Here is a 24,190-nt window from a genome sequence, read left to right on the forward strand (position 1 = left end):
TGCGGTAATATTTAAAGTGGCCACAAGTTTCTTTTACAAGAATCTTTCTTCTCCGTATACAGTATCTTTACTCATAGTGAACGTGCTGTCTTCTTCTTCTGGTTAAATGCAAAGTTACAGAGTAGCGTAAAGGTAATTACCACCACCTACAATATTGATGTGTATAAAAGGCTGTTAGTGTCTACATGGCCTCTGTTTTGGGTGGTAACGACATAGAAAGCATCTAAATCCCAAATTTGTGGAAAATCTGTGACATTTCAGAAAAAAATGCAGAGAAAATTGTGAGATCTGCAATATTTTGCAGAGTTTGCTTGATTGGAAAATCGATCGCAAAATCCTGGAGAGACTGTAAATTGTTAATGATTAAAGGTCCATCCCCATGATTGTAAATCAAACTAAAAACTAGTCAAAACAATAGCGTAAAAATAGCTGAACTCCACGGGTAAAGAGTGTAGATTTGGCAACACTGAACTCCCATTCTTTTTCATGTTTTCTTTAATGATTATGGAAATGTATGGTAAGGACACAATATCAAAAGAAGCAACATTTGTCTCAGCTGACCAATTAAGACTTCTTTCGTGATAATGTCTGATTATTCACTTATTCATTTATATTCCTTCGCTTTAGTCCCTGATTTATCAGTGGTCGCCAATTACTCTGGCATATGTTTTACACAGTGGATGCCCTTCCAGCTGCAACCCTGTACTGGGAATCACCTATACACTCTCACATTTGCACACAAACTATGGCCAATTCAGTTAATTCAATTCACCTTTACTGCATGTCTTTGGACTGTGTGGGAAACCCGCAAGAACACAGAGAGAACATGCAAACTGATCCAGCCGGCATTCGAACCAGTAACTGGTTCTAGCTGTGAGGCAACAGTGCTAATCATTGAGCCACAGTGCTGCACTGCAGACCGATTAGTGAGTTATTAATTACAATTAATTAATAAATTACAATTAATAACCAATAAATGAAGGTAAATCACCAGACATAACTAGTTCAATTTTTTTTAACCTACTTCTCTTTTCAAATGAATTTAATTATTTACTTTTTATTTAATTTAGGTACATATTTAAATAAAAGTATATAATATAACACACACACACACACACACACACACACACACACACACACACACACACACACACACACACACACACACACACACACACACACACACACACACACACACCGTAAATATAATACAATATTAATATTAATAAAAAAAAACACATTTAATCTGCCAAAGCCAAGTAATACATATGTGAACAAATAAATGTGTGTGTGTGTTTGTGTATGTGCGTGTATATAAGCAAAACTGAACTTAACTACTGACTTATGATTATGACTAAAGGCTTTAATATCAATCTATTATAAATCCACATAAACATAAATGTCTTTACATAATACTGCAGCCACATTTCAGCCATCAGCCGGTTCTATCTAGAATAAGGTTCAAACTTTAGAATAAAATTTACTTGTATAATATTTTATCTATAACAACAATACAGTTGGTCAGTAGTAAAAGATGATGTCACTCATGTCAGATTTTATGTTTTCTTGCACAGCTGAATATTGAACTCATTAAAATGAATTGTTAGCATTGGTCAAAACTAATTAGCTTAAGACACGACAGCCAATAGAGGATTCCACTTGATCTTAAAGCCTTCATAGATGGGTTATTTTTACAATTTATGATGACACAGCAGTCAAACAAACAATTAAATTACTAAACAATTCAAACAAATCTGACATTTTAAAAATGTTTTAAATGGCACCAAGTGTACATATCTATGACGGGTAGTTGCATATCACACACACACACACACACACACATATACATATATGTTTTCATTTCAAGACTAATTACATCTCCAGAACTCAAGGAATGATCACTTTAGAATAGTTAACATTAGCATCACCTATCAGCGCTGTTCATTCCTCATTGACTGTGATGGCAACATTCTGAACTTCTGCTTCAGCTCTTGTTTCGGGTCAATGATGTTTGATTATTTGACTACACATTGAAGAAGAATTGAGTCTGGAGATGTTTGGCTTGCAGGTGGTCTCTTGACTAAACATCTACCCGCTTTGATTGTTCCATATGCCAGGTGGTGCTTGTGTTTGTACCAAGAACATTCAAACTAATTTGGTTCAGAATTTGGAGTGGGTAATGGTGAGACCCTCGCGGGGTGAAAATTGCGCATGTGCAGCTCAGCATCCGCACCTGCTACCATTCCCAATGAGCACCATTCTCACAACACATGCAAATGTGATTAACCATTATGATGAATTCACATTTTTGGAAAATCAGGGAAACCAGAGCGTAGACACCATTTCCTAGATTTTCCAAAGCAGTTATGGATTTTTAGAACACATATGAAGTTAACGGGTATGGTAAAGTCATTATTACTCAACTGGAGCTGTTTGAAAGACACACACACGCAATATATATGAGCAATATCACACGAGTAGCAGTGCGATATGACTGTATTTCAGCACTGGTTGGAGGTGTGCGTTGCTAGTGTGCCTTAGCGTCCCACCAATGGTGATATACAGCCATATCACACTGCTACTTATTTGATAATGCGTTTATACAACAGTTTGACTACACAATCGTGTATATAAATAAGAAAATCAAACACGGAGAGAAACCCCTTTTTATTGGGAACTACTTTCTTTCGCCATTCATTCACTTCTTCAGCTGACATCAGAACAGCAGAAACCTTTACTTATTCACCAATGTCACTTTAGCTAGTGTTTGAATTCCTCTCTATAGCGTAATGTCTAAAGTGATGACAAAACAGCTGATTTTGCTCACACTTTAGGATTATAAGGCTGAACTTGACATAAAATGCCATCCATCTACAAAGATATCTTCTTACAGTGTAACAGTCTACAGTATTTCTCTGTTGCAATCGGGATATCACAATAATTAACCCCGAAAATGACAACATAGTCACTACCAGATTTCTGTTGTGTTTGAAATAAGGAAAAACGATAAACACATGTAGACTTTGTTTATTTCTTTCTGCCAACACAACACACATTCCTCATATGCAAGCAAATCGGTATAAATACAGCACTACAACATACAAAAGAGAGATCTTAGAAAATCACTTACCAGCACACCTGCCATCATGTCTCTGAAAATCTGGAAGACCGGGGGGAGAGGGTGTTCGGGAGTGAGGTCTTTGACACTGTTGAGAACTGGGATAGGATGCAGCAGGTTTTGGCCGGCGATCAAGTACTGTACCAAAGTTGTCAAATCGGGAGTTTTCTGGAAGAAAAAAAAAATGGGATGCTTGCGGGTGATTGGTTTGAAATACGGGATACTCTAATGAAAAACAAGAGTGTTGGCAGGTATGCTTACCATTTTAATAATGATTTGACCAGCTGTAGTTAGAAATCAGACTGTTATAATCTTCTAAGCATAAGGGCTTATTATACGGTTCTGTCGTGAATAGAAAACGTCAACCGTCTTTGGTCTACTACACTTTAGCAGGCTAATGGCCACCGACAAGCTCTCTCAGAAATTGTAAAAATTTTAAATAGGCACTATTCTTACAAATAAACTGAATAGTTGCATGCTAAACAACGATATTCTCGACTAAAAAAAGCCTCAAAAGTGCATTTTGTTGTTTAACAGCAGTAATATTTGTCAAACTGTAGCATCTCTCTGCTTGTTGCTGGCTGTATGTGGGCGGAGTAATACACAAAGGTGAAGGGTGAAGAGGCCTTTGTGTGATGTTACTGGCAAAATATCACACGACTATCAGCCAATCAGATTCAAAAACCAGACAAAACTGTTGTTTAAAAATATAGATATTTTAATAGCAAGTAAATTAAAAAAGGTAGTTCATCCAAAAATGTTGAATGTTGAAAACTGACCCTCCACATGTTCTAAAGCCGTTTCATTCTTCTATTAAACAGAAAAGAAGACATTTTAAAGAAGGTTGTTAATTGGTAATCACTGACTTTCATAATATATATTTTCCTACACAGTAAAAAATGGTCCTAAATAGCACAAAACATTTACATTTAATCATTTGGCAGACACCTTTATCGAAAGTGACTTACAAGACTTACAAAGATCAAAGCACTTTAAATCATTAGAGAGTAGCAGAATATAGATGCTATGATAAAATTTTTTCTCAATGCATAGGGAGAGGAGAGTGTCCTACAGGTGGTTTGTCAAGCCCACTCATCTGCAGAGGGTAAGGGGTTTGTGTCTTTAAAGGGTCACGAAACACCAAAACACATTTTTTGAGCTGTTGACAGTCATATATGTGTCCCACACTGCTAAAAACACTATTAGGACACCTATATTTCACTAAAAAGTGTAAATTGGTTGTTTTTGCGTTATTTCAAGCAAATTCGTACTTCCGGTTTGAAACTAATTTTTGAAGCTGCGTCACGGCTATGACATAATAGCATTGTATTCCAGCGTGCAGACTGGGCGTCTGTGCCAGAGTGAGTCTTATTACATCTTACAGTGTGATGCATTAATGCATGAGTAAGGCTTGGTTCAAACCAATCAGCGCGCTCTATTGTGCAACTTCATTAATATTCATTACTATCACCGTGTTTTCAGGACAGAGACGCCACGTTGTGTTGGCAAAACAAGCGTGAAGTGTTGCTTTTATAGTTTGCTGCAGTTAAGTTTCGTTTTCATTTTCTCTCTGTGAGAGCTCAGAGTAACGTGTGAATTAACAGTGTACGCGACGCGCGACAACAATAACTTACGTGTCTAAGGAGGATTATTGTTTACCTGAGAGCTGTTCTCATCTGCAAACGCTGAGATCTGGATTCGTTTGTAATATTCTCTTCATAAAGACGCGGCTCTAGTTGCTGGTGATTGTCCTGTCTCTACAGATTTGGTAAGTGAGCGACCAGTGCTCTTTGTTTATTCAGTTTGTTCGTATCTAACAAACTATTGCACAGAGTGTAAACACGTTAGCACCACAACCAAACTTTAACCTCGTGTAGGGTTTTTACCGCATTTAGTGACCGGAATAACACGCGCGGCTTTCTGACACTACCTGTCGTGTGCATCTAAGTTTCTGGGAAATGCGGAGGTTTTTTTTCTCTCATTCGCCGTGCGGTATCAAACAGTGCATGAAAATACACGCTTAGAGCAGCTCCTCGAATCAAATATCTCGTGTGTCGCGAGGGGCATGAATGAATTCCCTGAAAGAAAGAGCCAAGCTGCAGTTAAAGTCCACCATTTAATAATTTGGCAAATAATTCGACTACAGATGTCCATGTAGGTTAAACACCATCACTTTCACCTGTATGTGTGTGTGTGTGTATTTTGACTCTGAAACTCGCGCGTGCCCAAATAGACACTCCCACACCATCCCACTTTTCTTCCTCCGACACTCCCCCCTAAACAGAGCTGGACACTCCCACTTTTCTGACTTTTTCCAAAGTAGAGGTGTGAAAACACCCTGCTGAAACGAGGGGGTTTCATGGCCCTTTGATAAACTGTGACAGTTTGCATTCATTAAAAAGTAAGAATGATTAATGAATCCATATGAAATAGTCCCATAAAGGTGGCATTGCTTCTTCAGTATTGGGCTTAGGCACGCTTTGTACTAGCACTTCAGGCATACCAGGCCAAAGCCCAATGGAACCACGCTCTGGCAAACCTCTTCCAACCAGCCCAGGGCCGGCCAACTAACCCGCACCTGGGCCCAATTCTGAGCACTTACACTTGTCAAACGAACCGGGAAACGTGACGGCACATTTCGGATAGCATAGTGTGAGTGCACTCTAAGTATTGTTGGAACAGATGATGAATTATAATGGTCAAAGACTCAGCTGCACTAGGATGAAATTTTAAAGTCCTTGCGATAGATTGTGTGCCTCTTTGGGATGGTACCGCAATGCAACACAACATTTTTCCTTAAAAATGTTTTTTTAACTTCTTGTTACAACCCCGGGGCAGTCTAGGGAAGTGGGGTTGCACACTTGATCAAGGATTTTGTTCAAACAAACACTCAAAGAAAATTGAACTCAAAGTAATGACCACATACAAGAATTGCTGTGCAAATAAAGTGATTTATTACAAGTGGTGATAAGTGAAGCAGTAAGTGAGCTATTTACAATATTTACAATTCACAACCAAAACAAAAACCTAAATTAGAAAGACTGGCTATGGGTGGCGCTAAAGCAAAGAAACAATCAAAACCAAACAGTCTTACTAATATCAAATCCCCGCTAATCTAGTCTAATAAACAATAATGTGAAAAATAAATCTTCAACGTCCAAGACGTCTTACCTAAACTACACTAACTATCCACTTAACCAAAAATACACGGGTTGGCGCTCACCCCCTTCCCTAGTGTATCTCTAGACAGTTGAACTCCTATGTGTTGAAATGTATATCACGTGACCTACTTACCTACCAGTCTTTCTACCAAACCTCTGTAGGGAAACATGAGGAAAGGGAATGAATGATTACACAGGTAAGAACAGACAGTGACTAAACCAAAATAACAACACAGTGTAAATAAAGGATAAGACGGACTATATATCACAACAATACTTAACAAAATGGGGATATAAACACAGGTTCAATCAAGCGAGCAAACAAGCACAAAAACCAGTGACAAGGTGAGCCAACAAAGACTGTCAAACTGCTGGCAGGCAAAAAAATATATAGTGAGCTGGAGTAATCTGATTGGCTGAAACTGGAACCGAGTTGTCACAGAGGAACCAATCAGCATAAAGCAGTGTCAGGATTGGTTGCATCAAGTGGATGTGAACCAGCCAATCAGGAACAGCAGTAGGCAAAAACAAGGAAGTGAACTGGAGTGATAAAAAGAAAAACACAATGAGACACATAGTAATACAACCATAAATAACCAATACGTGCTGGCACGTAACACCTCCCCACTAAAGAACAAACATATAATGTTTGTAAAAGAAATATTTTTAACAACGAACATTCAAACATAAATAAACAAATCCACAAAAACTGAATTGTCAAATTTAAAACTTACGTGTCAGGTCGAGACAGGGTATCAGCCACAATATTCTCTTTCCCCTTCTTGTGTCGGACCTCAAGGTTATAGCTTTGTATAATCAGTGACCAGCGCATCAGTCTCTGGTTCTGATTATACATGCGTGACAGAAAGACAAGTGGGTTATGGTCTGTGTAAATCACTACTGGAGTTGAGCTGGAACCCACATACACTTCAAAATACTGTAGAGCCAACAATAGAGCAAGAGCTTCCTTCTCAATCGTTGAATAATTCAACTGGTGTTTGTTGAACTTACGGGAGAAGTAGCAAATCGGATGGTCAATTCCTTCCTTATCTTCCTGCAGCAGGACAGCGCCAGCTCCTACAGCACTTGCATCTACCTCCATTTTAAAAGGCTTTTCGAAATTTGGAGCCATTAACACGGGAGCTTCACACAGAAGTGCTTTAATACTTTCAAAGGCATGCTGGCATTCAGATGACCACTTAAATTGCCTAGAAGGGCTCAATAAATTTGTAAGAGGCGTTACCACACTTGAAAAGTTCTTGCAGAAGCCACGGTAGTATCCCGCCATTCCTAAAAACCTCCGCAATTGACGACGAGTATTTGGGGTAGGAAATTCTGCAATGGCTGTTACTTTTGCTTCTACTGGGCGGACCTGTCCTTGACCAACCCGTTTACCAAGATAGGTGATGGTTGCCTGAGCAAACTCACATTTTGCCAAATTCAGGGTTAGATTAGCATTGGCTAGTCGTTGGAACACAGTTTTCAACTGAGACATGTGCTCTGGCCATTCAGAAGAATAGATCACTACGTCATCCAAATATGCATTACATCCTGCAACTCCTGCCAGTACAGTAGTTATCAAACGTTGAAACGTAGCAGGTGCATTGCGAAGTCCGAAAGCCATAACCTTATACTGCATAAAGTGATCAGGGGTAACAAAGGCCGATATGTCAGATGCACGAGGTGTTAATGGCACTTGCCAGTAACCCTTTAACAAGTCTAGTTTAGTCACAAAACGAGCAGAACCCAAGTTATCAACACAGTCCTCCATGCGCGGCAATGGATAGCAATCAGGAACTGTCACTGCATTGACCTTGCGGTAATCAGTGCAAAAACGATTTGACCCATCAGATTTGGGAACGAGAATGCAAGGGGAGCTCCATGGACTACAACTTGGAGCTGCTAGTCCATTTTCACATAGATATTCCACTTCCTGCTTCATAATTTGTCTCTTTCGGGCATTAACACGGTAAGGATGCTGTTTGATTGGATTGGAGTTATGAATAACAATATCGTGTTGTATAACAGAGGTTTGCGTCGGAGTGTCATGAAACAGTTCTGGGAATTGCTCAATCAGATTTTTAACATCCTTCTTTTGGGTTTCTGTCAAATGAGTTAAGTGTGAGGACAAGTTTTTCAGAATCTTAGAGTTCTGTAACAAAGCACATTGCTGTGGAGCATTGCACAGCACTAATCCATCCTCATCTAGCTCTGTGGAAATGTCAAAATCCATGTTCATAAGTGCAATGGGTTTTGTCACTTCCTTTTTCTCAATTTGATCTTGTCGTACCGAATATGCTTTGAGCATGTTAACGTGACAAACACGGGTTTTTCGTCTCCGGTCAGGTGTGCGCAGGACATAATCAGTATTACTGATTTTGTGGTCAATCACATATGGCCCTGAAAATCGTGCAGACAATGCAGAACCAACAATTGGCAAAAGCACCAGTACTTGGTCTCCTGGTTTAAATTCACGAACCACAGTTTTAACGTCAAATCTTTTCTTCATTTTACCTTGCACAGATTTGAGTGTCTGTTGTGCCATGGAACAAGCATTACGTAATCGCTCCCGAAATCTACTCACGTATTGGGTCACATTCGTTTTGCTACTAGATTCCAAATCTAAAAGTTGTTCTTTCAACACTTTAAGTGGGCCACGGACAGTGTGTCCAAACACAAGTTCGGCTGGGCTGAATCCGAGGGACTCCTGTACTGTTTCACGTACCGCAAACAGCATCAGGGCCACTCCTTCATCCCAGTCATTGCCAGTGTCTAGACAGTACGTTCGCAACATGGATTTCAGTGTCTGGTGGAACCGCTCTAGTGCTCCCTGACTCTCTGGATGGTAAGCACTGGAAACACAATGTTGAATAGAAAGTGACCTTAACACCTCGTTAAACACATTTGACATAAAATTTGTCCCTTGATCACTCTGTACGACTTTGGGTAGGCCAAATGTAGCAAAGAATTTGGTGAGAGCTTTAATGATTACGGGTGCAGTGATTTTACGTAATGGTATGGCTTCAGGAAAACGTGTAGCAGCACACATTATTGTCAACAAAAATTGGTTACCGGCTTTCGTCTTTGGCAACGGACCTACACAATCAACAACTAGATATTAAAGTTTGAGGACAAACTTTATGGTGGCTTGAAAAGCCGAATCTGAAAGTTTGAAGTGGTTTTAAAGTGTAAATAGAATGTTAGTATGATTTTAGCTTGAGTTAACATATTACTAGCATGAATTAGCATGTTAGTAGCATGATTCTTACATGAATTAGCATGTTGTTAGCATGATTCTAGCATGAATTAGCATGTTACTAGCATGATTCTAGCATGAATTAGCATGTTGTAAGCGTGATTCTAGCATGAATTAGCATGTTACTAGCATGATTCTAGCATGAATTAGCATGCTACTAGGATAATTCTAGCATGAATTAGCATGTTAGTAGCATGATTCTTACATGAATTAGCATGTTGTTAGCATGATTCTAGCATGAATTAGCATGTTACTAGCATGATTCTAGCATGAATTAGCATGTTGTTTGCATACATCTAGCATAAATTAGCATGTTACTAGCATGATTCTAGCATGAATTAGCATGTTGTTAGCATGATTCTAGCATGAATTAGCATTTTACTAGGCGGTTGCTAGGGTGTTTTAAGTGGTTGCTAGGTGGTTGCTAAGGTGGTGCAAGGCAGTTGCTAAGGTGGTCTGACTATTTGCTTGGTGGTTGCTAGGGTGTTGCTAGACGGTTGCTAGGGTGTTTTGAGGGGTTGCTAGGTGGTTGCTAAGGTGGTGCTAGGCAGTTGCTAAGGTGTTCTGACTAGTTGCTAAGTGGTTACTAAGGTGTTGCAAGGTGGTCGCTAGGGTATTCTGAGTGGTTGCTAGGTGGTTGCTAAGGTGTTGCTAGGCGGTTGCTAGGGTGTTCTGAGTGGTTGCTAAGGTGTTGCTAGGTGGTTGCTAAGGTGTCCTAAGTGGTTGCTAGGTGGTTGCTAGGGTATTCTGAGTGGTTGCTAAGGCGTTGCTAGGGTGTTGCTAGGCGGTTGCTAGGGTGTTCTGAGTGGTTGCTAGGTGTTTGCTAAGGTGTTGCTAGGTGGTTGCTAAGGTGTCCTGAGTGGTTGCTAGGTGGTTGCTAAGGTGTTGCTAGGCGGTTGCTAGGGTGTTCTGAGTGGTTGCTAGGTGGTTGCTAAGGTGTTGCTAGGTGGTTGCTAAGGTGTCCTGAGTGGTTGCTAGGTGGTTGCTAAGGTGTTGCTAGGTGGTTGCTAAGGTGTTGCTAGGCGGTTGCTAGGGTGTCCTAAGTGGTTGCTAGGTGGTTGCTAAGGTGTTGCTAGGCGGTTGCTAGGGTGTTCTGAGTGGTTGCTAAGGTGTTGCTAGGTGGTTGCTAAGGTGTCCTAAGTGGTTGCTAGATGGTTGCTAGGGTGTTCTGAGTGGTTGCTAAGGCGTTGCTAGGTGGTTGCTAGGGTGTCCTGAGTGGTTGCTAGGTGGTTGCTAAGGTGTTGCTAGGTGGTTGCTAGGGTGTCCTGAGTGGTTGCTAGGTGGTTGCTAAGGCGTTGCTAGGCAGTTGCTAGGGTGTTCTGAGTGGTTGCTAGGTGGTTGCTAAGGTGTTGCTAGGTGGTTGCTAAGGTGTCCCAAGTGGTTGCTAGGTGGTTGCTAAGGTGTTGCTAGGTGGTTGCTAAGGTATTCTGAGTGGTTGCTAAGCGGTTGCTAGGGTGTCCTGAGTGGTCGCTAGGCCCTTACTAAGGCATTACTAGGCCATTGCTAGGTGGTTGCTAGGCGGTTGCTAGGGTAATTTGGGTGGTTGCTAGGCAGTTGCTAGGGTACCCTGGTTGGTTACTAGGCAAGCCTCACATACATGCTTGATAAAACATTTATACTTAGTAAGCATTTCTAGCAAGTTACAGTACTTGGCTAGTCAATATTAGCATGTAGCTAGTCACTGCTAGCATGTGTAGCATATAGGAAGTTTCGTTTGCTAGCATGAGTCAAACGAGCCAATCTCCAAGTCTCTACGATGTTCTGATGCTGAGATATAGCTGTTGATGAATGGTTGCTAGGGTACTCTGTTTTGTTGCTATGGGCGAGGTTACAGAGTTAACTTGAATGTGGTTGGTTGTCTTAGTCTAATGAACCAACCCCCGTGTCTCTATGACACTGCTATGCAAAGATATGCATCTTGGCCTATTTTAATGGAAGTCTATGGAATCAATTTGGGGGCGTGGCTTGTGAGCTTTATTATCATATTGAGATGCTCATTGGTTGTCTGAGTCAGATGAGCCATCCCCCAAGTCAATAGGACACTGCTATGCAAAGATATGCATGTAAGCATTTGATAGCACAGCTAACTACATTCTATAGGACAGTTGCTAGGGTGCAGTATGTGGTAGTTAGGGGTGTGGCTAGAAAGTTAAAAGGCCATCAGTGATTGGCTGCTGGCTAGACTGAGTTAAATGAGCTCAGCCATTAGTCTCTATGACAGTCTGATGCAGAGTTATGAGGTCACAAAGTTTGATCCCATGTTAAGTCAATGAGAGTCTTTTGTAATGGAAGTCTACGGGACAGTTGCTAGGGTGCAGTATGTGGTAGTTAGGGGTGTGGCTAGAAAGTTAAAAGGCCATCAGTGATTGGCTGCTGGCTAGACTGAGTTAATTGAGCTCAGCCATTAGTCTCTATGACAGTCTGATGCAGAGTTATGAGCTCACAAAGTTTGATCCCATGTTAAGTCAATGAGAGTCTTTTGAATGGAAGTCTACGGGACAGTTGCTAGGGTGCCATAAGTGGTTGCTAGGGAGTGGCTAGTAAGTCTAAAGGTCATCAGTGATTGGCTGCTGACTAGACTGAGTTGAATGAGGCCTGACTCTAGTCTGTAGGACAGTCTGATGCAGAGTTATGAGCTCACAAAGGTTGACTCAATGTTAAGTCAATGGCAGTCTTTTACAATGGAAGTCTATGGGACAGTTGCTAGGGTGCCAAAAGTGGTTGCTAGGGAGTGGCTAGTAAGTTTAAAGGTCATCAGTTATTGGCTGCTGGCTAGACTGAGTTAAATGAGCCCAGTTAGAAGTCTGTAGGAACGTCTGATGCAGAGTTATGAGGTCACAAAGTTTGACCCAATGTTAAGTCAATGGGAATTTTGGGAATTTTCCGGGTCGTTTTTCGGAAAACCGAAAGTCGGATCAGTCGGAAAAGATATAGCAACCCGAGTCAGACCAGTTTGAAGGTTTGACGAAAGTTTGAGGTATGAAGCTTGAAAGGGTTAGGAGGAGATAGACTTTAAAATTAGTCTCAGAAGAAAGAAGAAGAAGAATAACTAGACAGTAAAGTTCGTCGAGACAAACTTTGAGGCTGGCTTGACAAAGCCTGTTGGTAATAGTTTATGTAGTTTAAAAATAGTTTGAAAAAGTATAAGTAGCATGCTATTAGCATGATTCTAGCATGAATTAGCATGATTCTAGTATAAATTAGCATGTTATTAGCATGATTCTAGCATGATTTAGCATGTTACTAGCATGATTCTAGAATAAATTAGCATGTCACTAGCATGATTCTAGTATGAATTAACATGCTACTAGCATGATTATAGTATGAATTAGCATGTTACTAGCATGATTCTAGAATGAATTAGCATGTTACTAGCATGATTCTAGCATGAATTAGCATGTTACTAGCATGATTCTAGCATGAATTAGCATGTTACTTGCATGATTCTAGCATGAATTAGCATGTTATTAGCATGATTATATCATGCATTAGCATGTTACTAGCATGATTCTAGTATAAATTAGCATGTTACTAGCATGATTCTAGCATGAATTAGCATGTTACTAGCATGATTCTAGCATGAATTAGCATGTTATTAGCAAGATTCTAGTGTAAATTAGCATGTTATTAGCATTACTGTAGTATGAATTAGCATGTTACTAGCATGATTCTAGTATGAATTAGCATGTCACAAAGCATGCTTAGGTGGTTGCTAGGGTCTTCTGAGTGGTTGCCAAGTCGTTGCTAGGTAGTCTGTAGGGTGTCCTAAGTGGTTGCTAGGTGGTTGCTAAGATGTTGCTGGGTGGTTGCTAGGGTGTTCTGACTGGTTGCTAGGTGGTTGCTAAGGTGTTGCTAGGCGGTTGCTAGGGTGTTCTGAGTGGTTGCTAGGTGGTTGCTAAAGTCTTGCTAGGTGGTTGCTGTGGTGTCCTGAGTGGTTGCTAGGTGGTTGCTAAGGTGTTGCTAGGCGGTTGCTAAGGTGTCCCAAGTGGTTGCTAGGTGGTTGCTAAGGTGTTGCTAGGTGGTTGCTAGGGTATTCTAATTGGTTGCTAAGGCGTTGCTAGGCGGTTGCTAGGGTGTCCTGAGTGGTCGCTAGGCCCTTACTAAGGCATTACTAGGCCGTTGCTAGGCGGTTGCTAGGGTAATTTGGGTGGTTGCTAGGCAGTTGCTAGGGTACCCTGGGTGGTTACTAGGCAAGTCTAACATACATGCTTGATTAAACATTTATACTAAGTAAGCATGTCTAGCAAGTTACAGTACTTGGCTAGTCAATATTAGCATGTAGCTAATCACTGCTAGCATGTGTAGCATATAGGAAGTTCCGTTTGCTAGCATGAGTCAAACGAGCCAATCTCCAAGTCTCTACGATGTTCGGATGCTGAGATATAGCTGTTGATGAATGGTTGCTAGGGTACTTTGTTTTGTTGCTATGGGCGAGGTTACAGAGTGCACATGAATGTGGTTGGCTGTCTAAGTCAAATGAACCTACCCCCATGTCTCTATGACACTGCTATGCAAAGATATGCATCTTGGCCTATTTTAATGGAAGTCTATGGAATCAATTTGGGGGCGTGGCTTGTGAACTTCATTATCATATTGAGATGCTCATTGGTTGTCTGAGTCAGATGAGCCATCCCCCAAGTTATTAGGACAATGCTAAGCAAAGATATGCATGTAGGCCAGTTATTAACATCAGTCTAGTATGAATTAGCATGTTACTAGCATGATTCTAGTACAAATTAGCATGTCATTAGCATGTTTCCAGTATGAGTTAGCATGTCATTAGCATGATTAGCATATGAGTAGCATGTTGCTAGCATGATTGGCATGTCATCAGCATGTTAGAATTATAAGCATTTAATAGCACAGCTAAATACTGTCTATAGGACAGTTGCTAGGGTGCAGTATGTGGTAGTTAGGGGTGTGGCTAGAAAGTTAAAAGGCCATCAGTGATTGGCTGCTGGCTAGACTGAGTTAAATGAGCTCAGCCATTAGTCTCTATGACTGTCTGATGCAGAGTTATGAGCTCACAAAGTTTGATCCCATGTTAAGTCAATGAGAGTCTTTTGTAATAGAAGTCTACGGGACAGTTGCTAGAGTGCAGTATGTGGGAGTTAGGGGTGTGGCTAGAAAGTTAAAAGCTCATCAGTTATTGGCAGATTGGTAGTCTGAGTTAAATGAGCTCAGCCATTAGTCTGTAGGAAAGTCTGTTTCAGAGTTATGAGCTCACAAAGTTTGATCCCATGTAAAGTCAACGAGAGTCTTTTGTAATGGAAGTCTACGGGACAGTTGCTAGGGTGCAGTATGTGGTAGTTAGGGGTGTGGCTACAAAGTTAAAAGCTCATCAGTTATTGGCAGTTTGGTATTCAGAGTTAAATGAGCTCAGCCATTAGTCTGTAGGACAGTCTGATTCAGAGTTATGACCTCACAAAGTTTGATCCCATTTTAAGTCAATGAGAGTCTTTTGAATGGAAGTCTATGAGACAGTTACTAGGGTCCAAAAGTGGTTGCTAGGGCGTGGCTAGAAAGTTTAAAGGTGATCAGTCATTGGCAGTTTGATAGTCTGAGTTAAATGAGCCCAGTTAGAAGTCTGTGCAACAGTCTGACGCAGAGTTATGAGGTCACAAAGTTTGATCCAATGTTAAGTCTATGGGATTTTTCCGACAGTCCCGGGACGTTTTTCGGAAAACCGAAAGTTGGATCAGTCGGAAAAGATATAGCATAAAGAGTCAGACCAGTTTGGAGGTCTGGTGTGAGTTTGGTGGTAATAGTTTGAAAGTTCAAGGAGCAGATAGATTTTGAATTTTAGTCTCAGAAGAAGAATAATAAATAAAAATAATAACTAGACAGTAAAGTTCGTCGAGACAAACTTTGAGGCTGGCTTGACAAAGCCTGTTGGTAATAGTTTATTTAGTTTAAAAACAGTTTGAAAAAGTATAAGTAGCATGTTATTAGCATGATTCTAGCATGAATTAGCATGATTCTAGCATGGATTAGCATGTTATTAGCATGAGTGTAGTACAAATTAGCATGTTATTAGCATGATTCTAGTATGAATTAGCATGTTATTAGCATGATTCTGGCATGAATAAGCATGTTACTAGCATGATTCTAGAATAAATTAGCATGTCACTAGCATAATTCTAGTATGATCTAGCATGCTACTAGCATGATTCTAGCATGAATTAGCATGTTACTAGTATGATTCTAGCATGAATTAGCATGTTACTGGCATGATTCTAGCATGCATTAGCATGTTACTAGCATGATTCTAGTATGAATTAGCCTGTTACTAGCATGATTCTAGTATGAATTAGCATTGTATTAGCATGATTCTAGCATGAATTAGCATGTTATTAGCATGATTATAGTATGAATTAACATGTTACTAGCATGATTCTAGCGTGAATTAGCATGTTATTAGCATGATTCTAGCATGCATTAGCATGTTACTAGCATGATTCTAGTATGAATTAGCATGTTACTAGCATGATTCTAGTATAAATTAGCATGTTACTATCATGATTCTAGCATGAATTAGCATGTTACTAGCATGATTCTAGCATGAATTAGCATGTTATTAGCAAGATTCTATTATAAATTAACATGTTATGAGCATGATTCTAGTATGAATTAGCATGTTACTAGCATGATTCTAGTATGAATTAGCATGTCACATAGCATGCTTAGGTGGTTGCTAGGGTATTCTGAGTGGTTACTAAGTCGTTGCTAGGCAGTTGCTAGGGTGTCCTGAGTGGTTGCTAGGTGGTTGCTAAGGTGTTGCTAGGCGGTTGCTAGGGTGTTCTGAGTGGTTGCTAGGTGGTTGCTAAGGTGTTGCTAGGCAGTTGCTAAGGTGTCCTAAGTGGTTGCTAGGTAGTTGCTAGGGTATTCTGAGTGGTTGCTAAGGCGTTGCTAGGGGGTTGCTAGGGTGTCCTGAGTGGTTGCTAGGTGGTTGCTAAGGCATCGCTAGGTGGTTGCTAGGGTGTCCTGAGTGGTTGCTAGGTGGTTGCTAAGGCGTTGCTAGGCAGTTGCTAGGGTGTTCTGAGTGGTTGCTAGGTGGTTGCTAAGGTGTTGCTAGGCGGTTGCTAAGGTGTCCCAAGTGGTTGCTAGGTGGTTGCTAAGGTGTTGCTAGGTGGTTGTTAAGGTATTCTAATTGGTTGCTAAGGCATTGCTAGGCGGTTGCTAGGGTGTCCTGAGTGGTCGCTAGGCCCTTACTAAGGCATTACTAGGCCGTTGCTAGGCGGTTGCTAGGCGGTTGCTAGGCGGTTGCTAGGGTAATTTGGGTGGTTGCTAGGCAGTTGCTAGGGTACCCTGGGTGGTTACTAGGCAAGCCTCACATACATGCTTGATAAAACATTTAAACTAAGTAAGCATGTCAAGCAAGTTACAGTACTTGGCTAGTCAATATTAGCATGTAGCTAATCACTGCTAGCATGTGTAGCATATAGGAAGTTCCGTTTGCTAGCATGAGTCAAACGAGCCAATCTCCAAGTCTCTACGATGTTCGGATGCTGAGATATAGCTGTTGATGAATGGTTGCTAGGGTACTTTGTTTTGTTGCTATGGGCGAGGTTACAGAGTGTACTTGAATGTGGTTGGCTGTCTAAGTCAAATGAACCAACCCCCATGTCTCTATGACACTGCTATGCAAAGATATGCATCTTGGCCTATTTTAATGGAAGTCTATGGAATCAATTTGGGGGCGTGGCTTGTGAGCTTCATTATCATATTGAGATGCTCATTGGTTGTCTGAGTCAGATGAGCCATCCCCCAAGTCAATAGGACAATGCTAAGCAAAGATATGCATGTAGGCCAGTTATTAACATCAGTCTAGTATGAATTAGCATGTTACTAGCATGATTCTAGTACAAATTAGCATGTCATTAGCATGTTTCCAGTATGAGTTAGCATGTCATTAGCATGATTAGCATATGAGTAGCATGTTGCTAGCATGATTGGCATGTCATTAGCATGTTAGAATTATAAGCATTTGAAAGCACAGCTAATTACAGTCTATAGGACAGTTGCTAGGGTGCAGTATGTGGTAGTTAGGGGTGTGGCTAGAAAGTTAAAAGGCCATCAGTGATTGGCTGCTGGCTAGACTGAGTTAAATGAGCTCAGCCATTAGTCTCTATGACAGTCTGATGCAGAGTTATGAGCTCACAAAGTTTGATTTCATGTAAAGTCAATGAGAGTCTTTTGTAATAGAAGTCTAAGGGACAGTTGCCAGGGTGCAGTATGTGGTAGTTAGGGGTGTGGCTAGAAAGTTAAAAGCTCATCAGTTATTGGCAGATTGGTAGTCGGAGTTAAATGAGCTCAGCCATAAGTCTGTAGGACAGTCTGTTTCAGAGTTATGAGCTCACAAAGTTTGATCCCATGTAAAGTCAATGAGAGTCTATTGAATGGAAGTCTATGGGACAGTTACTAGGGTGCAGTATGTGGTAGTTAGGGGTGTGGCTACAAAGTTAAAAGCTCATCAGTTATTGGCAGTTTGGTATTCGGAGTTAAATGAGCTCAGCCATTAGTCTGTAGGACAGTCTGATTCAGAGTTATGAGCTCACAAAGTTTGATCCCATGTTAAGTCAATGAGAGTCTATTGAATGGAAGTCTATGGGACAGTTACTAGGGTCCAAAAGTGGTTGCTAGGGCGTGGCTAGAAAGTTTAAAGGTGATCAGTCATTGGCAGTTTGATAGTCTGAGTTAAATGAGCCCAGTTAGAAGTCTGTGCAACAGTCTGATGCAGAGTTATGAGCTCACAAAGTTTGATCCAATGTTAAGTCTATGGGATTTTTCCGACGGTCCCGGGACGTTTTTCGGAAAACCGAAAGTCGGATCAGTCGGAAAAGATATAGCATAAAGAGTCAGACCAGTTTGGAGGTCTGGTGTGAGTTTGGTGGTAATAGTTTGAAAGTTCAAGGAGCAGATAGATTTTGAATTTTAGTCTCAGAAGAAGAATAATAAATAAAAATAATAATAATAAGTTTAAATAGCATAACAGTAGGTTGGCTTTGACAAGCCAGCCTAATAATAAGTTTAAATAGCATAACAGTAGGTTGGCTTTGACAAGCCAGCCTAATAATAAGTTTAAGTGAGATAACAGTATGTTGGCTTTTCAAGCCACCATAATTACCCTTTCAAAAGGTTCCATCAGGATTGGTATAGGATTAAGAGGAGCAGGTGGGATTACCTGATTAGGTTTACCACTGAACTGGCAGGACTGACAGGTGCGGCAGTATCTGGCGACATCTTGCTTCAACCCTGGCCAGAAGAAATGCTTCAGGATCCTGTGATAGGTTTTCGTGATTCCTAGATGACCAGACAAAACATGATCATGGGCAAGAACTAATACTTGCTGTCGGAAAACAGAAGGAACAACCACCTGATATACAGTACTCCATTCATCATCTTGCTCCATTGCAGAACTCCACTTACGCATCAGTAGTGCATTCTCAACAAAATAACCCACCTGTTTCTGTTTCAACTGTTCTCGAGGAACGACTAATTTGAAACATTTGGATAAAGTTTGATCTTTTTGTTGGGCAAGGATGATTTGCTCACGAGTCAAATTTAAGTTCAGATTGACCTGATTATCAAATGCACACTTTTCAGTCAGAGGTTGTTTTTCAACATTTGTCACTTTGTTACTCACAGTTGCATCATCTACAGTCATAAATGAATCAGATAAAGTAATCTCATTGTCCGTTTGCTTCTGCTGAGCTCGGGTCACGACGCATGCTAGAAAAGTCTCAGGGAATGCATCTGACAACTTGTCACAAAATGAAGGCATGGGAGATTTATCAAGAACCTCGCAAACAGGCATCACCTTACCACCGGCTATATCGTTTCCAAGGATAAGTGATATGCCTTTTACGGGTAATGCAGGTCGAACTGCCACATGCACAAAATCATTGACCAGTTCGCACTGTAAGTGGATTTTGTGCACAGGTGCTCTCACAATTCCCATCTGGATACCTTGCATAAGGATGCTGGATCCAGCTGAGGTTTGTTCGTCAAACGGTAACGCATCAGCAGCTATAATGGAATGACTGGCACCAGTATCACGAAGAATGTTTATTATGTGCTGGTCTTCAGGTTTACCAGTTATCGAAATTGATCCTTTAGTTACGAATGGCTTGTAACTTTCATCAAATGTATTCTCAAGTTGTTCCTTATTCTCAGGTGCAGATTGGACAAAACCAACACTTTTAGGTTTTTGATTTTTGTTTTTCAAAGCACGACAATCGTTTATCAAATGTCCAATTTTTCGGCAATAGAAACAGACTCTAGTCTCTTTTGGAATTTCGGACTTTGCCAGTGTACGAGAACTAGAGGAACAAGCAGGCGGAGTGACAGTCACAGACTCAGGACGAGCAGAGGGAAACACGGGTTTGTGTGTAAGAACAAATTCGTCAGCATGAACAGCAGCTTCAGACAAAGACGTTACTTTCTGTTCATTTAAGTAGAGAACCACACGCTCAGGGAGACAATTTTTAAATTCTTCAAGCAGAATTAACTCTCGTAAAGTACTATAATCGGCTGTTTTAGAAGCACTACACCATTTGTCAAATAAAATGCTTTTTTCCCGTGCAAATTCTACAAATGTTTGCTGTGGAGTTTTCTTGTGTTTGCGGAATCTTTGTCGATATGCTTCTGGTACTAGCTCGTAAGCGCGTAAAATTGCGGATTTTACAATATCATATTTCAAACTCTCTTCAACAGAAAGTGTTGCACAGACTTCTTGGGCTTTGCCACTCAGCTTACACTGCAGAAGCACAGTCCAGATGTCTTTAGGCCAATTAAGTGTAGTTGCAATACGTTCGAACGCAGTAAAGTAAGAGTCAACCTCATCTTCACGGAAATTAGGAACAAATGAAATTTGTTTACTTACGTCAATTTGGTTGAAAGAAGATTTAACATCTGGCTTGATCACCTGACCAGGCATGAGTACATCAGTACTGACCACAGGAGAAGTCATAGCAGCCTTAGCAGCAGCGTCCAGCTCCAACTGGCGCAACCTAACTTGCTTGTCAGCTTCAATCTCGAGACGCCGTATCTCAAGCTTAAGATCCAGTTCAGCCTTATGTGTCCGTGCTTTCTCCTGAGTCTCATACTGGAGTTTGGCCAGACGTAGCCTAAGTCTGCCATCTGTCTTTGAATCAGTAGAGACAGGGGTTGATGGATCAAAGGGCGGCAACGCAACTTTAGCCTCAACCTTCGCTTCAACGTCAGTTACATTACTACCATGCCCTGCACTTTCAGGACTGCACGGCCTTTCAGCTGAATAGTTAGGATCAAGTTCAGTGACATTCTCACTAGTGGTCTGAAATACTCCTATTTCAACCAAATGATCGTAAAGTATTTTCTTAATAGTTTTTTTCAGAAATTGGCGACTGATCGAAATTTGAAAATGCTCTGCAATTTTGAAAAGTTCGTCCTTGCGGCATTTATCAAACTGCTCGAGTGAAGGATTATTAAGAAAAGCTTCCACATTAGACAATGCCATTTTTTAATCACAAGCTAGTCAGAAGCAAATAGACAAATTCAGTAACTCACTCTTCTAATACTACCTCTAGTATAATCCACAAAATTACTTTGGGTACAAAAAGAATTGAGTATCTGTAGAACCAAAATCCTCAGAAATAAATGTTGGGACGTTAATTATCCCGGACCAGCCCCCAAAAATGTTACAACCCCGGGGCAGTCTAGGGAAGTGGGGTTGCACACTTGATCAAGGATTTTGTTCAAACAAACACTCAAAGAAAATTGAACTCAAAGTAATGACCACATACAAGAATTGCTGTGCAAATAAAGTGATTTATTACAAGTGGTGATAAGTGAAGCAGTAAGTGAGCTATTTACAATATTTACAATTCACAACCAAAACAAAAACCTAAATTAGAAAGACTGGCTATGGGTGGCGCTAAAGCAAAGAAACAATCAAAACCAAACAGTCTTACTAATATCAAATCCCCGCTAATCTAGTCTAATAAACAATAATGTGAAAAATAAATCTTCAACGTCCAAGACGTCTTACCTAAACTACACTAACTATCCACTTAACCAAAAATACACGGGTTGGCGCTCACCCCCTTCCCTAGTGTATCTCTAGACAGTTGAACTCCTATGTGTTGAAATGTATATCACGTGACCTACTTACCTACCAGTCTTTCTACCAAACCTCTGTAGGGAAACATGAGGAAAGGGAATGAATGATTACACAGGTAAGAACAGACAGTGACTAAACCAAAATAACAACACAGTGTAAATAAAGGATAAGACGGACTATATATCACAACAATACTTAACAAAATGGGGATATAAACACAGGTTCAATCAAGCGAGCAAACAAGCACAAAAACCAGTGACAAGGTGAGCCAACAAAGACTGTCAAACTGCTGGCAGGCAAAAAAATATATAGTGAGCTGGAGTAATCTGATTGGCTGAAACTGGAACCGAGTTGTCACAGAGGAACCAATCAGCATAAAGCAGTGTCAGGATTGGTTGCATCAAGTGGATGTGAACCAGCCAATCAGGAACAGCAGTAGGCAAAAACAAGGAAGTGAACTGGAGTGATAAAAAGAAAAACACAATGAGACACATAGTAATACAACCATAAATAACCAATACGTGCTGGCACGTAACACTTCTAATTATACAGGGAACCACTGTAAGTGCTACATAGCACCAATAAATTTGAAGATGGGGCTTCTGAATATAGCACCTTATGCCTAGTTCAGACTGCGTGATTTTAGCCCCGATTTTGGCTCGCCAAAAAGTTTTGAGAAATCGCCGACAAATGCCTGAAATCACAGGCAAATCGGTGCTCGTACACGTGAGTGACAATCACACAGTATGAACTATCAAAGACGTGATATGAGAGAATCGCCGATGAGTCGCCGATACCTGTGAGATATTTGGCGTGCTACATATCTGAAGCTGTCGGCGATTTAAATCATGCTGTGTGAAATGAGTTTTGACTGAAAATAACATCGGCGATCGCCCACAGCCAATGAGAGAGCAGCATTCACTTGTGTGTGTGTGTGTGTGTGTGTGTGTGTACACCTGCTGCAGACCAGCGGGAGGTTGGGTGAGAAGTTAAAAGTGGTTTATTTGGACCCACGAAATGGAGGAAAAACTAGTGGAGGTTTGACAGGACTCTGGAGCAACTGTGTCTGTTTGACGTAAAGAAATTAGTTTATAATCAACTTAAGTTGAGGAGAAATGGCTAATTTCCTTTTAACCCAGGTGAGCAAATATGTATTTTTTTACTCCATTAAAGGCTTATTTCTCCTTATGTAGTTAATAACAAAATATATACGTGTTTTTGGCTGTGAGACGTAGTTTGGATGAAGTTGTCGGCTATTCTTTCTATTGTAAAGTCATGCAATGTGAAAGCCCCTGTCGCCAATCCATCTTGCAATGTAAACAAAGCAGCGACGAAACGCAAGCCCAGATAGACATGCAGACATGCAGTGTAAAAACATCTGTGATGTTTTCAACTACTTTGAAAATCATGCAGTCTGAACTCGGCATTAAAGAACTGCTGAAAAACCATTATTGGACTTAACATGATCTTTGTAGGTGCCATATAGGAACATCTTCAATGATAGTCAAAAAATATCAAAGATGATAAAAAATCATTGATTCATTTAGGCAGAAGTGACAAACTACAAGCTTTATATGTATATATCAGTTTTGTATCTTCTAAATGCAAATTTTGTCACTGTTTTGGAGCACACTAGTTTATAGATATCTTTAAAACTAACAATTCTGATACTAACATCTAAAAAACCTAAATCTAATTTTATTGGGCCTTTAATACTTTATGTTGTTCAATGCTATAATATAAACAAGCATGATCAGGGCAAGTTCTCCATTTGTGGTCTAAAAACGAACACCACAATCGACTACACAGCACCATTATTTTTATTTTTTTTGTTGAACCATTCCTTTAAACTACTAGTGTAATAAACCTTAAAACACTTTTACCTAAACATTTTACAAAAGTTTTTTTCCAAGGTCTGAAGGAGTGGGGAAGTCAAACAGAAAGACATAGAAGGCTAGAAGGAGCAAACGGCCCAGTTCTCTGTGGTTCTGTCACCTGAGCAGTAAATGTGGTCCCCGCTCTGCCTGGGGGGCCTTTAGCTGAATCTGCGCCGGCACGGACCAGGGTGGCCACGCTGCTCCCCATAGCCACTGAGGAAAATGCACATTTTAATTGAGTCCCTGCTGAGTCTCGAGAAAGATATTCAGACTCTCTTGCTTTAACAGATGGTGCACTATTTTTACCCCCACCTGCTGTTACTCACGGTGGGGAGAAAGGCTGCAGCTTAATGGTCTCCCATGGGCTTCTTTCCCTGACACGCTCCATGGCAGGTTTGAGCACACCTGGAGGGAGAGGCTTTAGCAGCAACACCGCCGCTCACTAACCCAGAAAAGAGAACATGAATCACAGACTGTGCTTTAATTGTTGGAGAAAATTGTCGACAGTCAGCGGAAGACCCGGTTATTGTACTTGTCATGGCGGTGAAGGCCAGGATGGTGAAGTCAAACTGATGCCCTCATCCAGCTCAGGCTGAGAACAGACTTTCGGAAAGCTGAGCACTGCTGAAACTTGCTTGACAGCTTAACTGCCAGAAATGGATTACATTTTTCTTC

At 40.7% G+C, this 24,190-nt stretch overlaps 2 protein-coding genes across 2 annotated transcripts in view; both read right to left on the reverse strand.

Annotated features, from left to right (window-relative positions):
• The window catches only part of LOC147835063 (uncharacterized), a 45,271-nt gene that overhangs the window by 1,023 nt on the left and 20,058 nt on the right, over positions 1–24,190 (reverse strand). The window contains exons 2-4 of the mRNA XM_087270568.1: positions 23,828–23,957; positions 23,634–23,728; positions 3,131–3,286 (exon numbers count right to left, since the gene is read on the reverse strand). Of these exons, the coding sequence (XP_087126694.1) occupies positions 3,131–3,286; positions 23,634–23,723 (246 nt within the window). The 5' untranslated portion in view covers positions 23,724–23,728; positions 23,828–23,957. The remainder of the gene's footprint in view (positions 1–3,130; positions 3,287–23,633; positions 23,729–23,827; positions 23,958–24,190) is intronic.
• LOC147842060 (uncharacterized) lies at positions 7,560–21,918 on the reverse strand. Its single transcript, XM_087270560.1, has 2 exons — positions 18,654–21,918; positions 7,560–9,390 (listed from the first exon to the last, which is right to left on the reverse strand). Exons 1-2 carry the CDS (start codon positions 21,033–21,035, stop codon positions 9,376–9,378), a joined length of 2,397 nt encoding a protein of 798 aa, XP_087126686.1. The 5' UTR covers positions 21,036–21,918; the 3' UTR covers positions 7,560–9,375.

Source organism: Danio rerio, chromosome 10 (assembly GCF_052040795.2).
Source record: "Danio rerio strain M-AB ecotype USA chromosome 10, GRCz13ab, whole genome shotgun sequence".
Lineage (NCBI taxonomy): Eukaryota > Metazoa > Chordata > Actinopteri > Cypriniformes > Danionidae > Danio > Danio rerio.

Excerpts from the sequence above, each read along its gene's own strand:
- LOC147842060 (XM_087270560.1), bottom strand. The coding sequence starts at position 21,035 with ATGGCATTGTCTAATGTGGAAGCTTTTCTTAATAATCCTTCACTCGAG.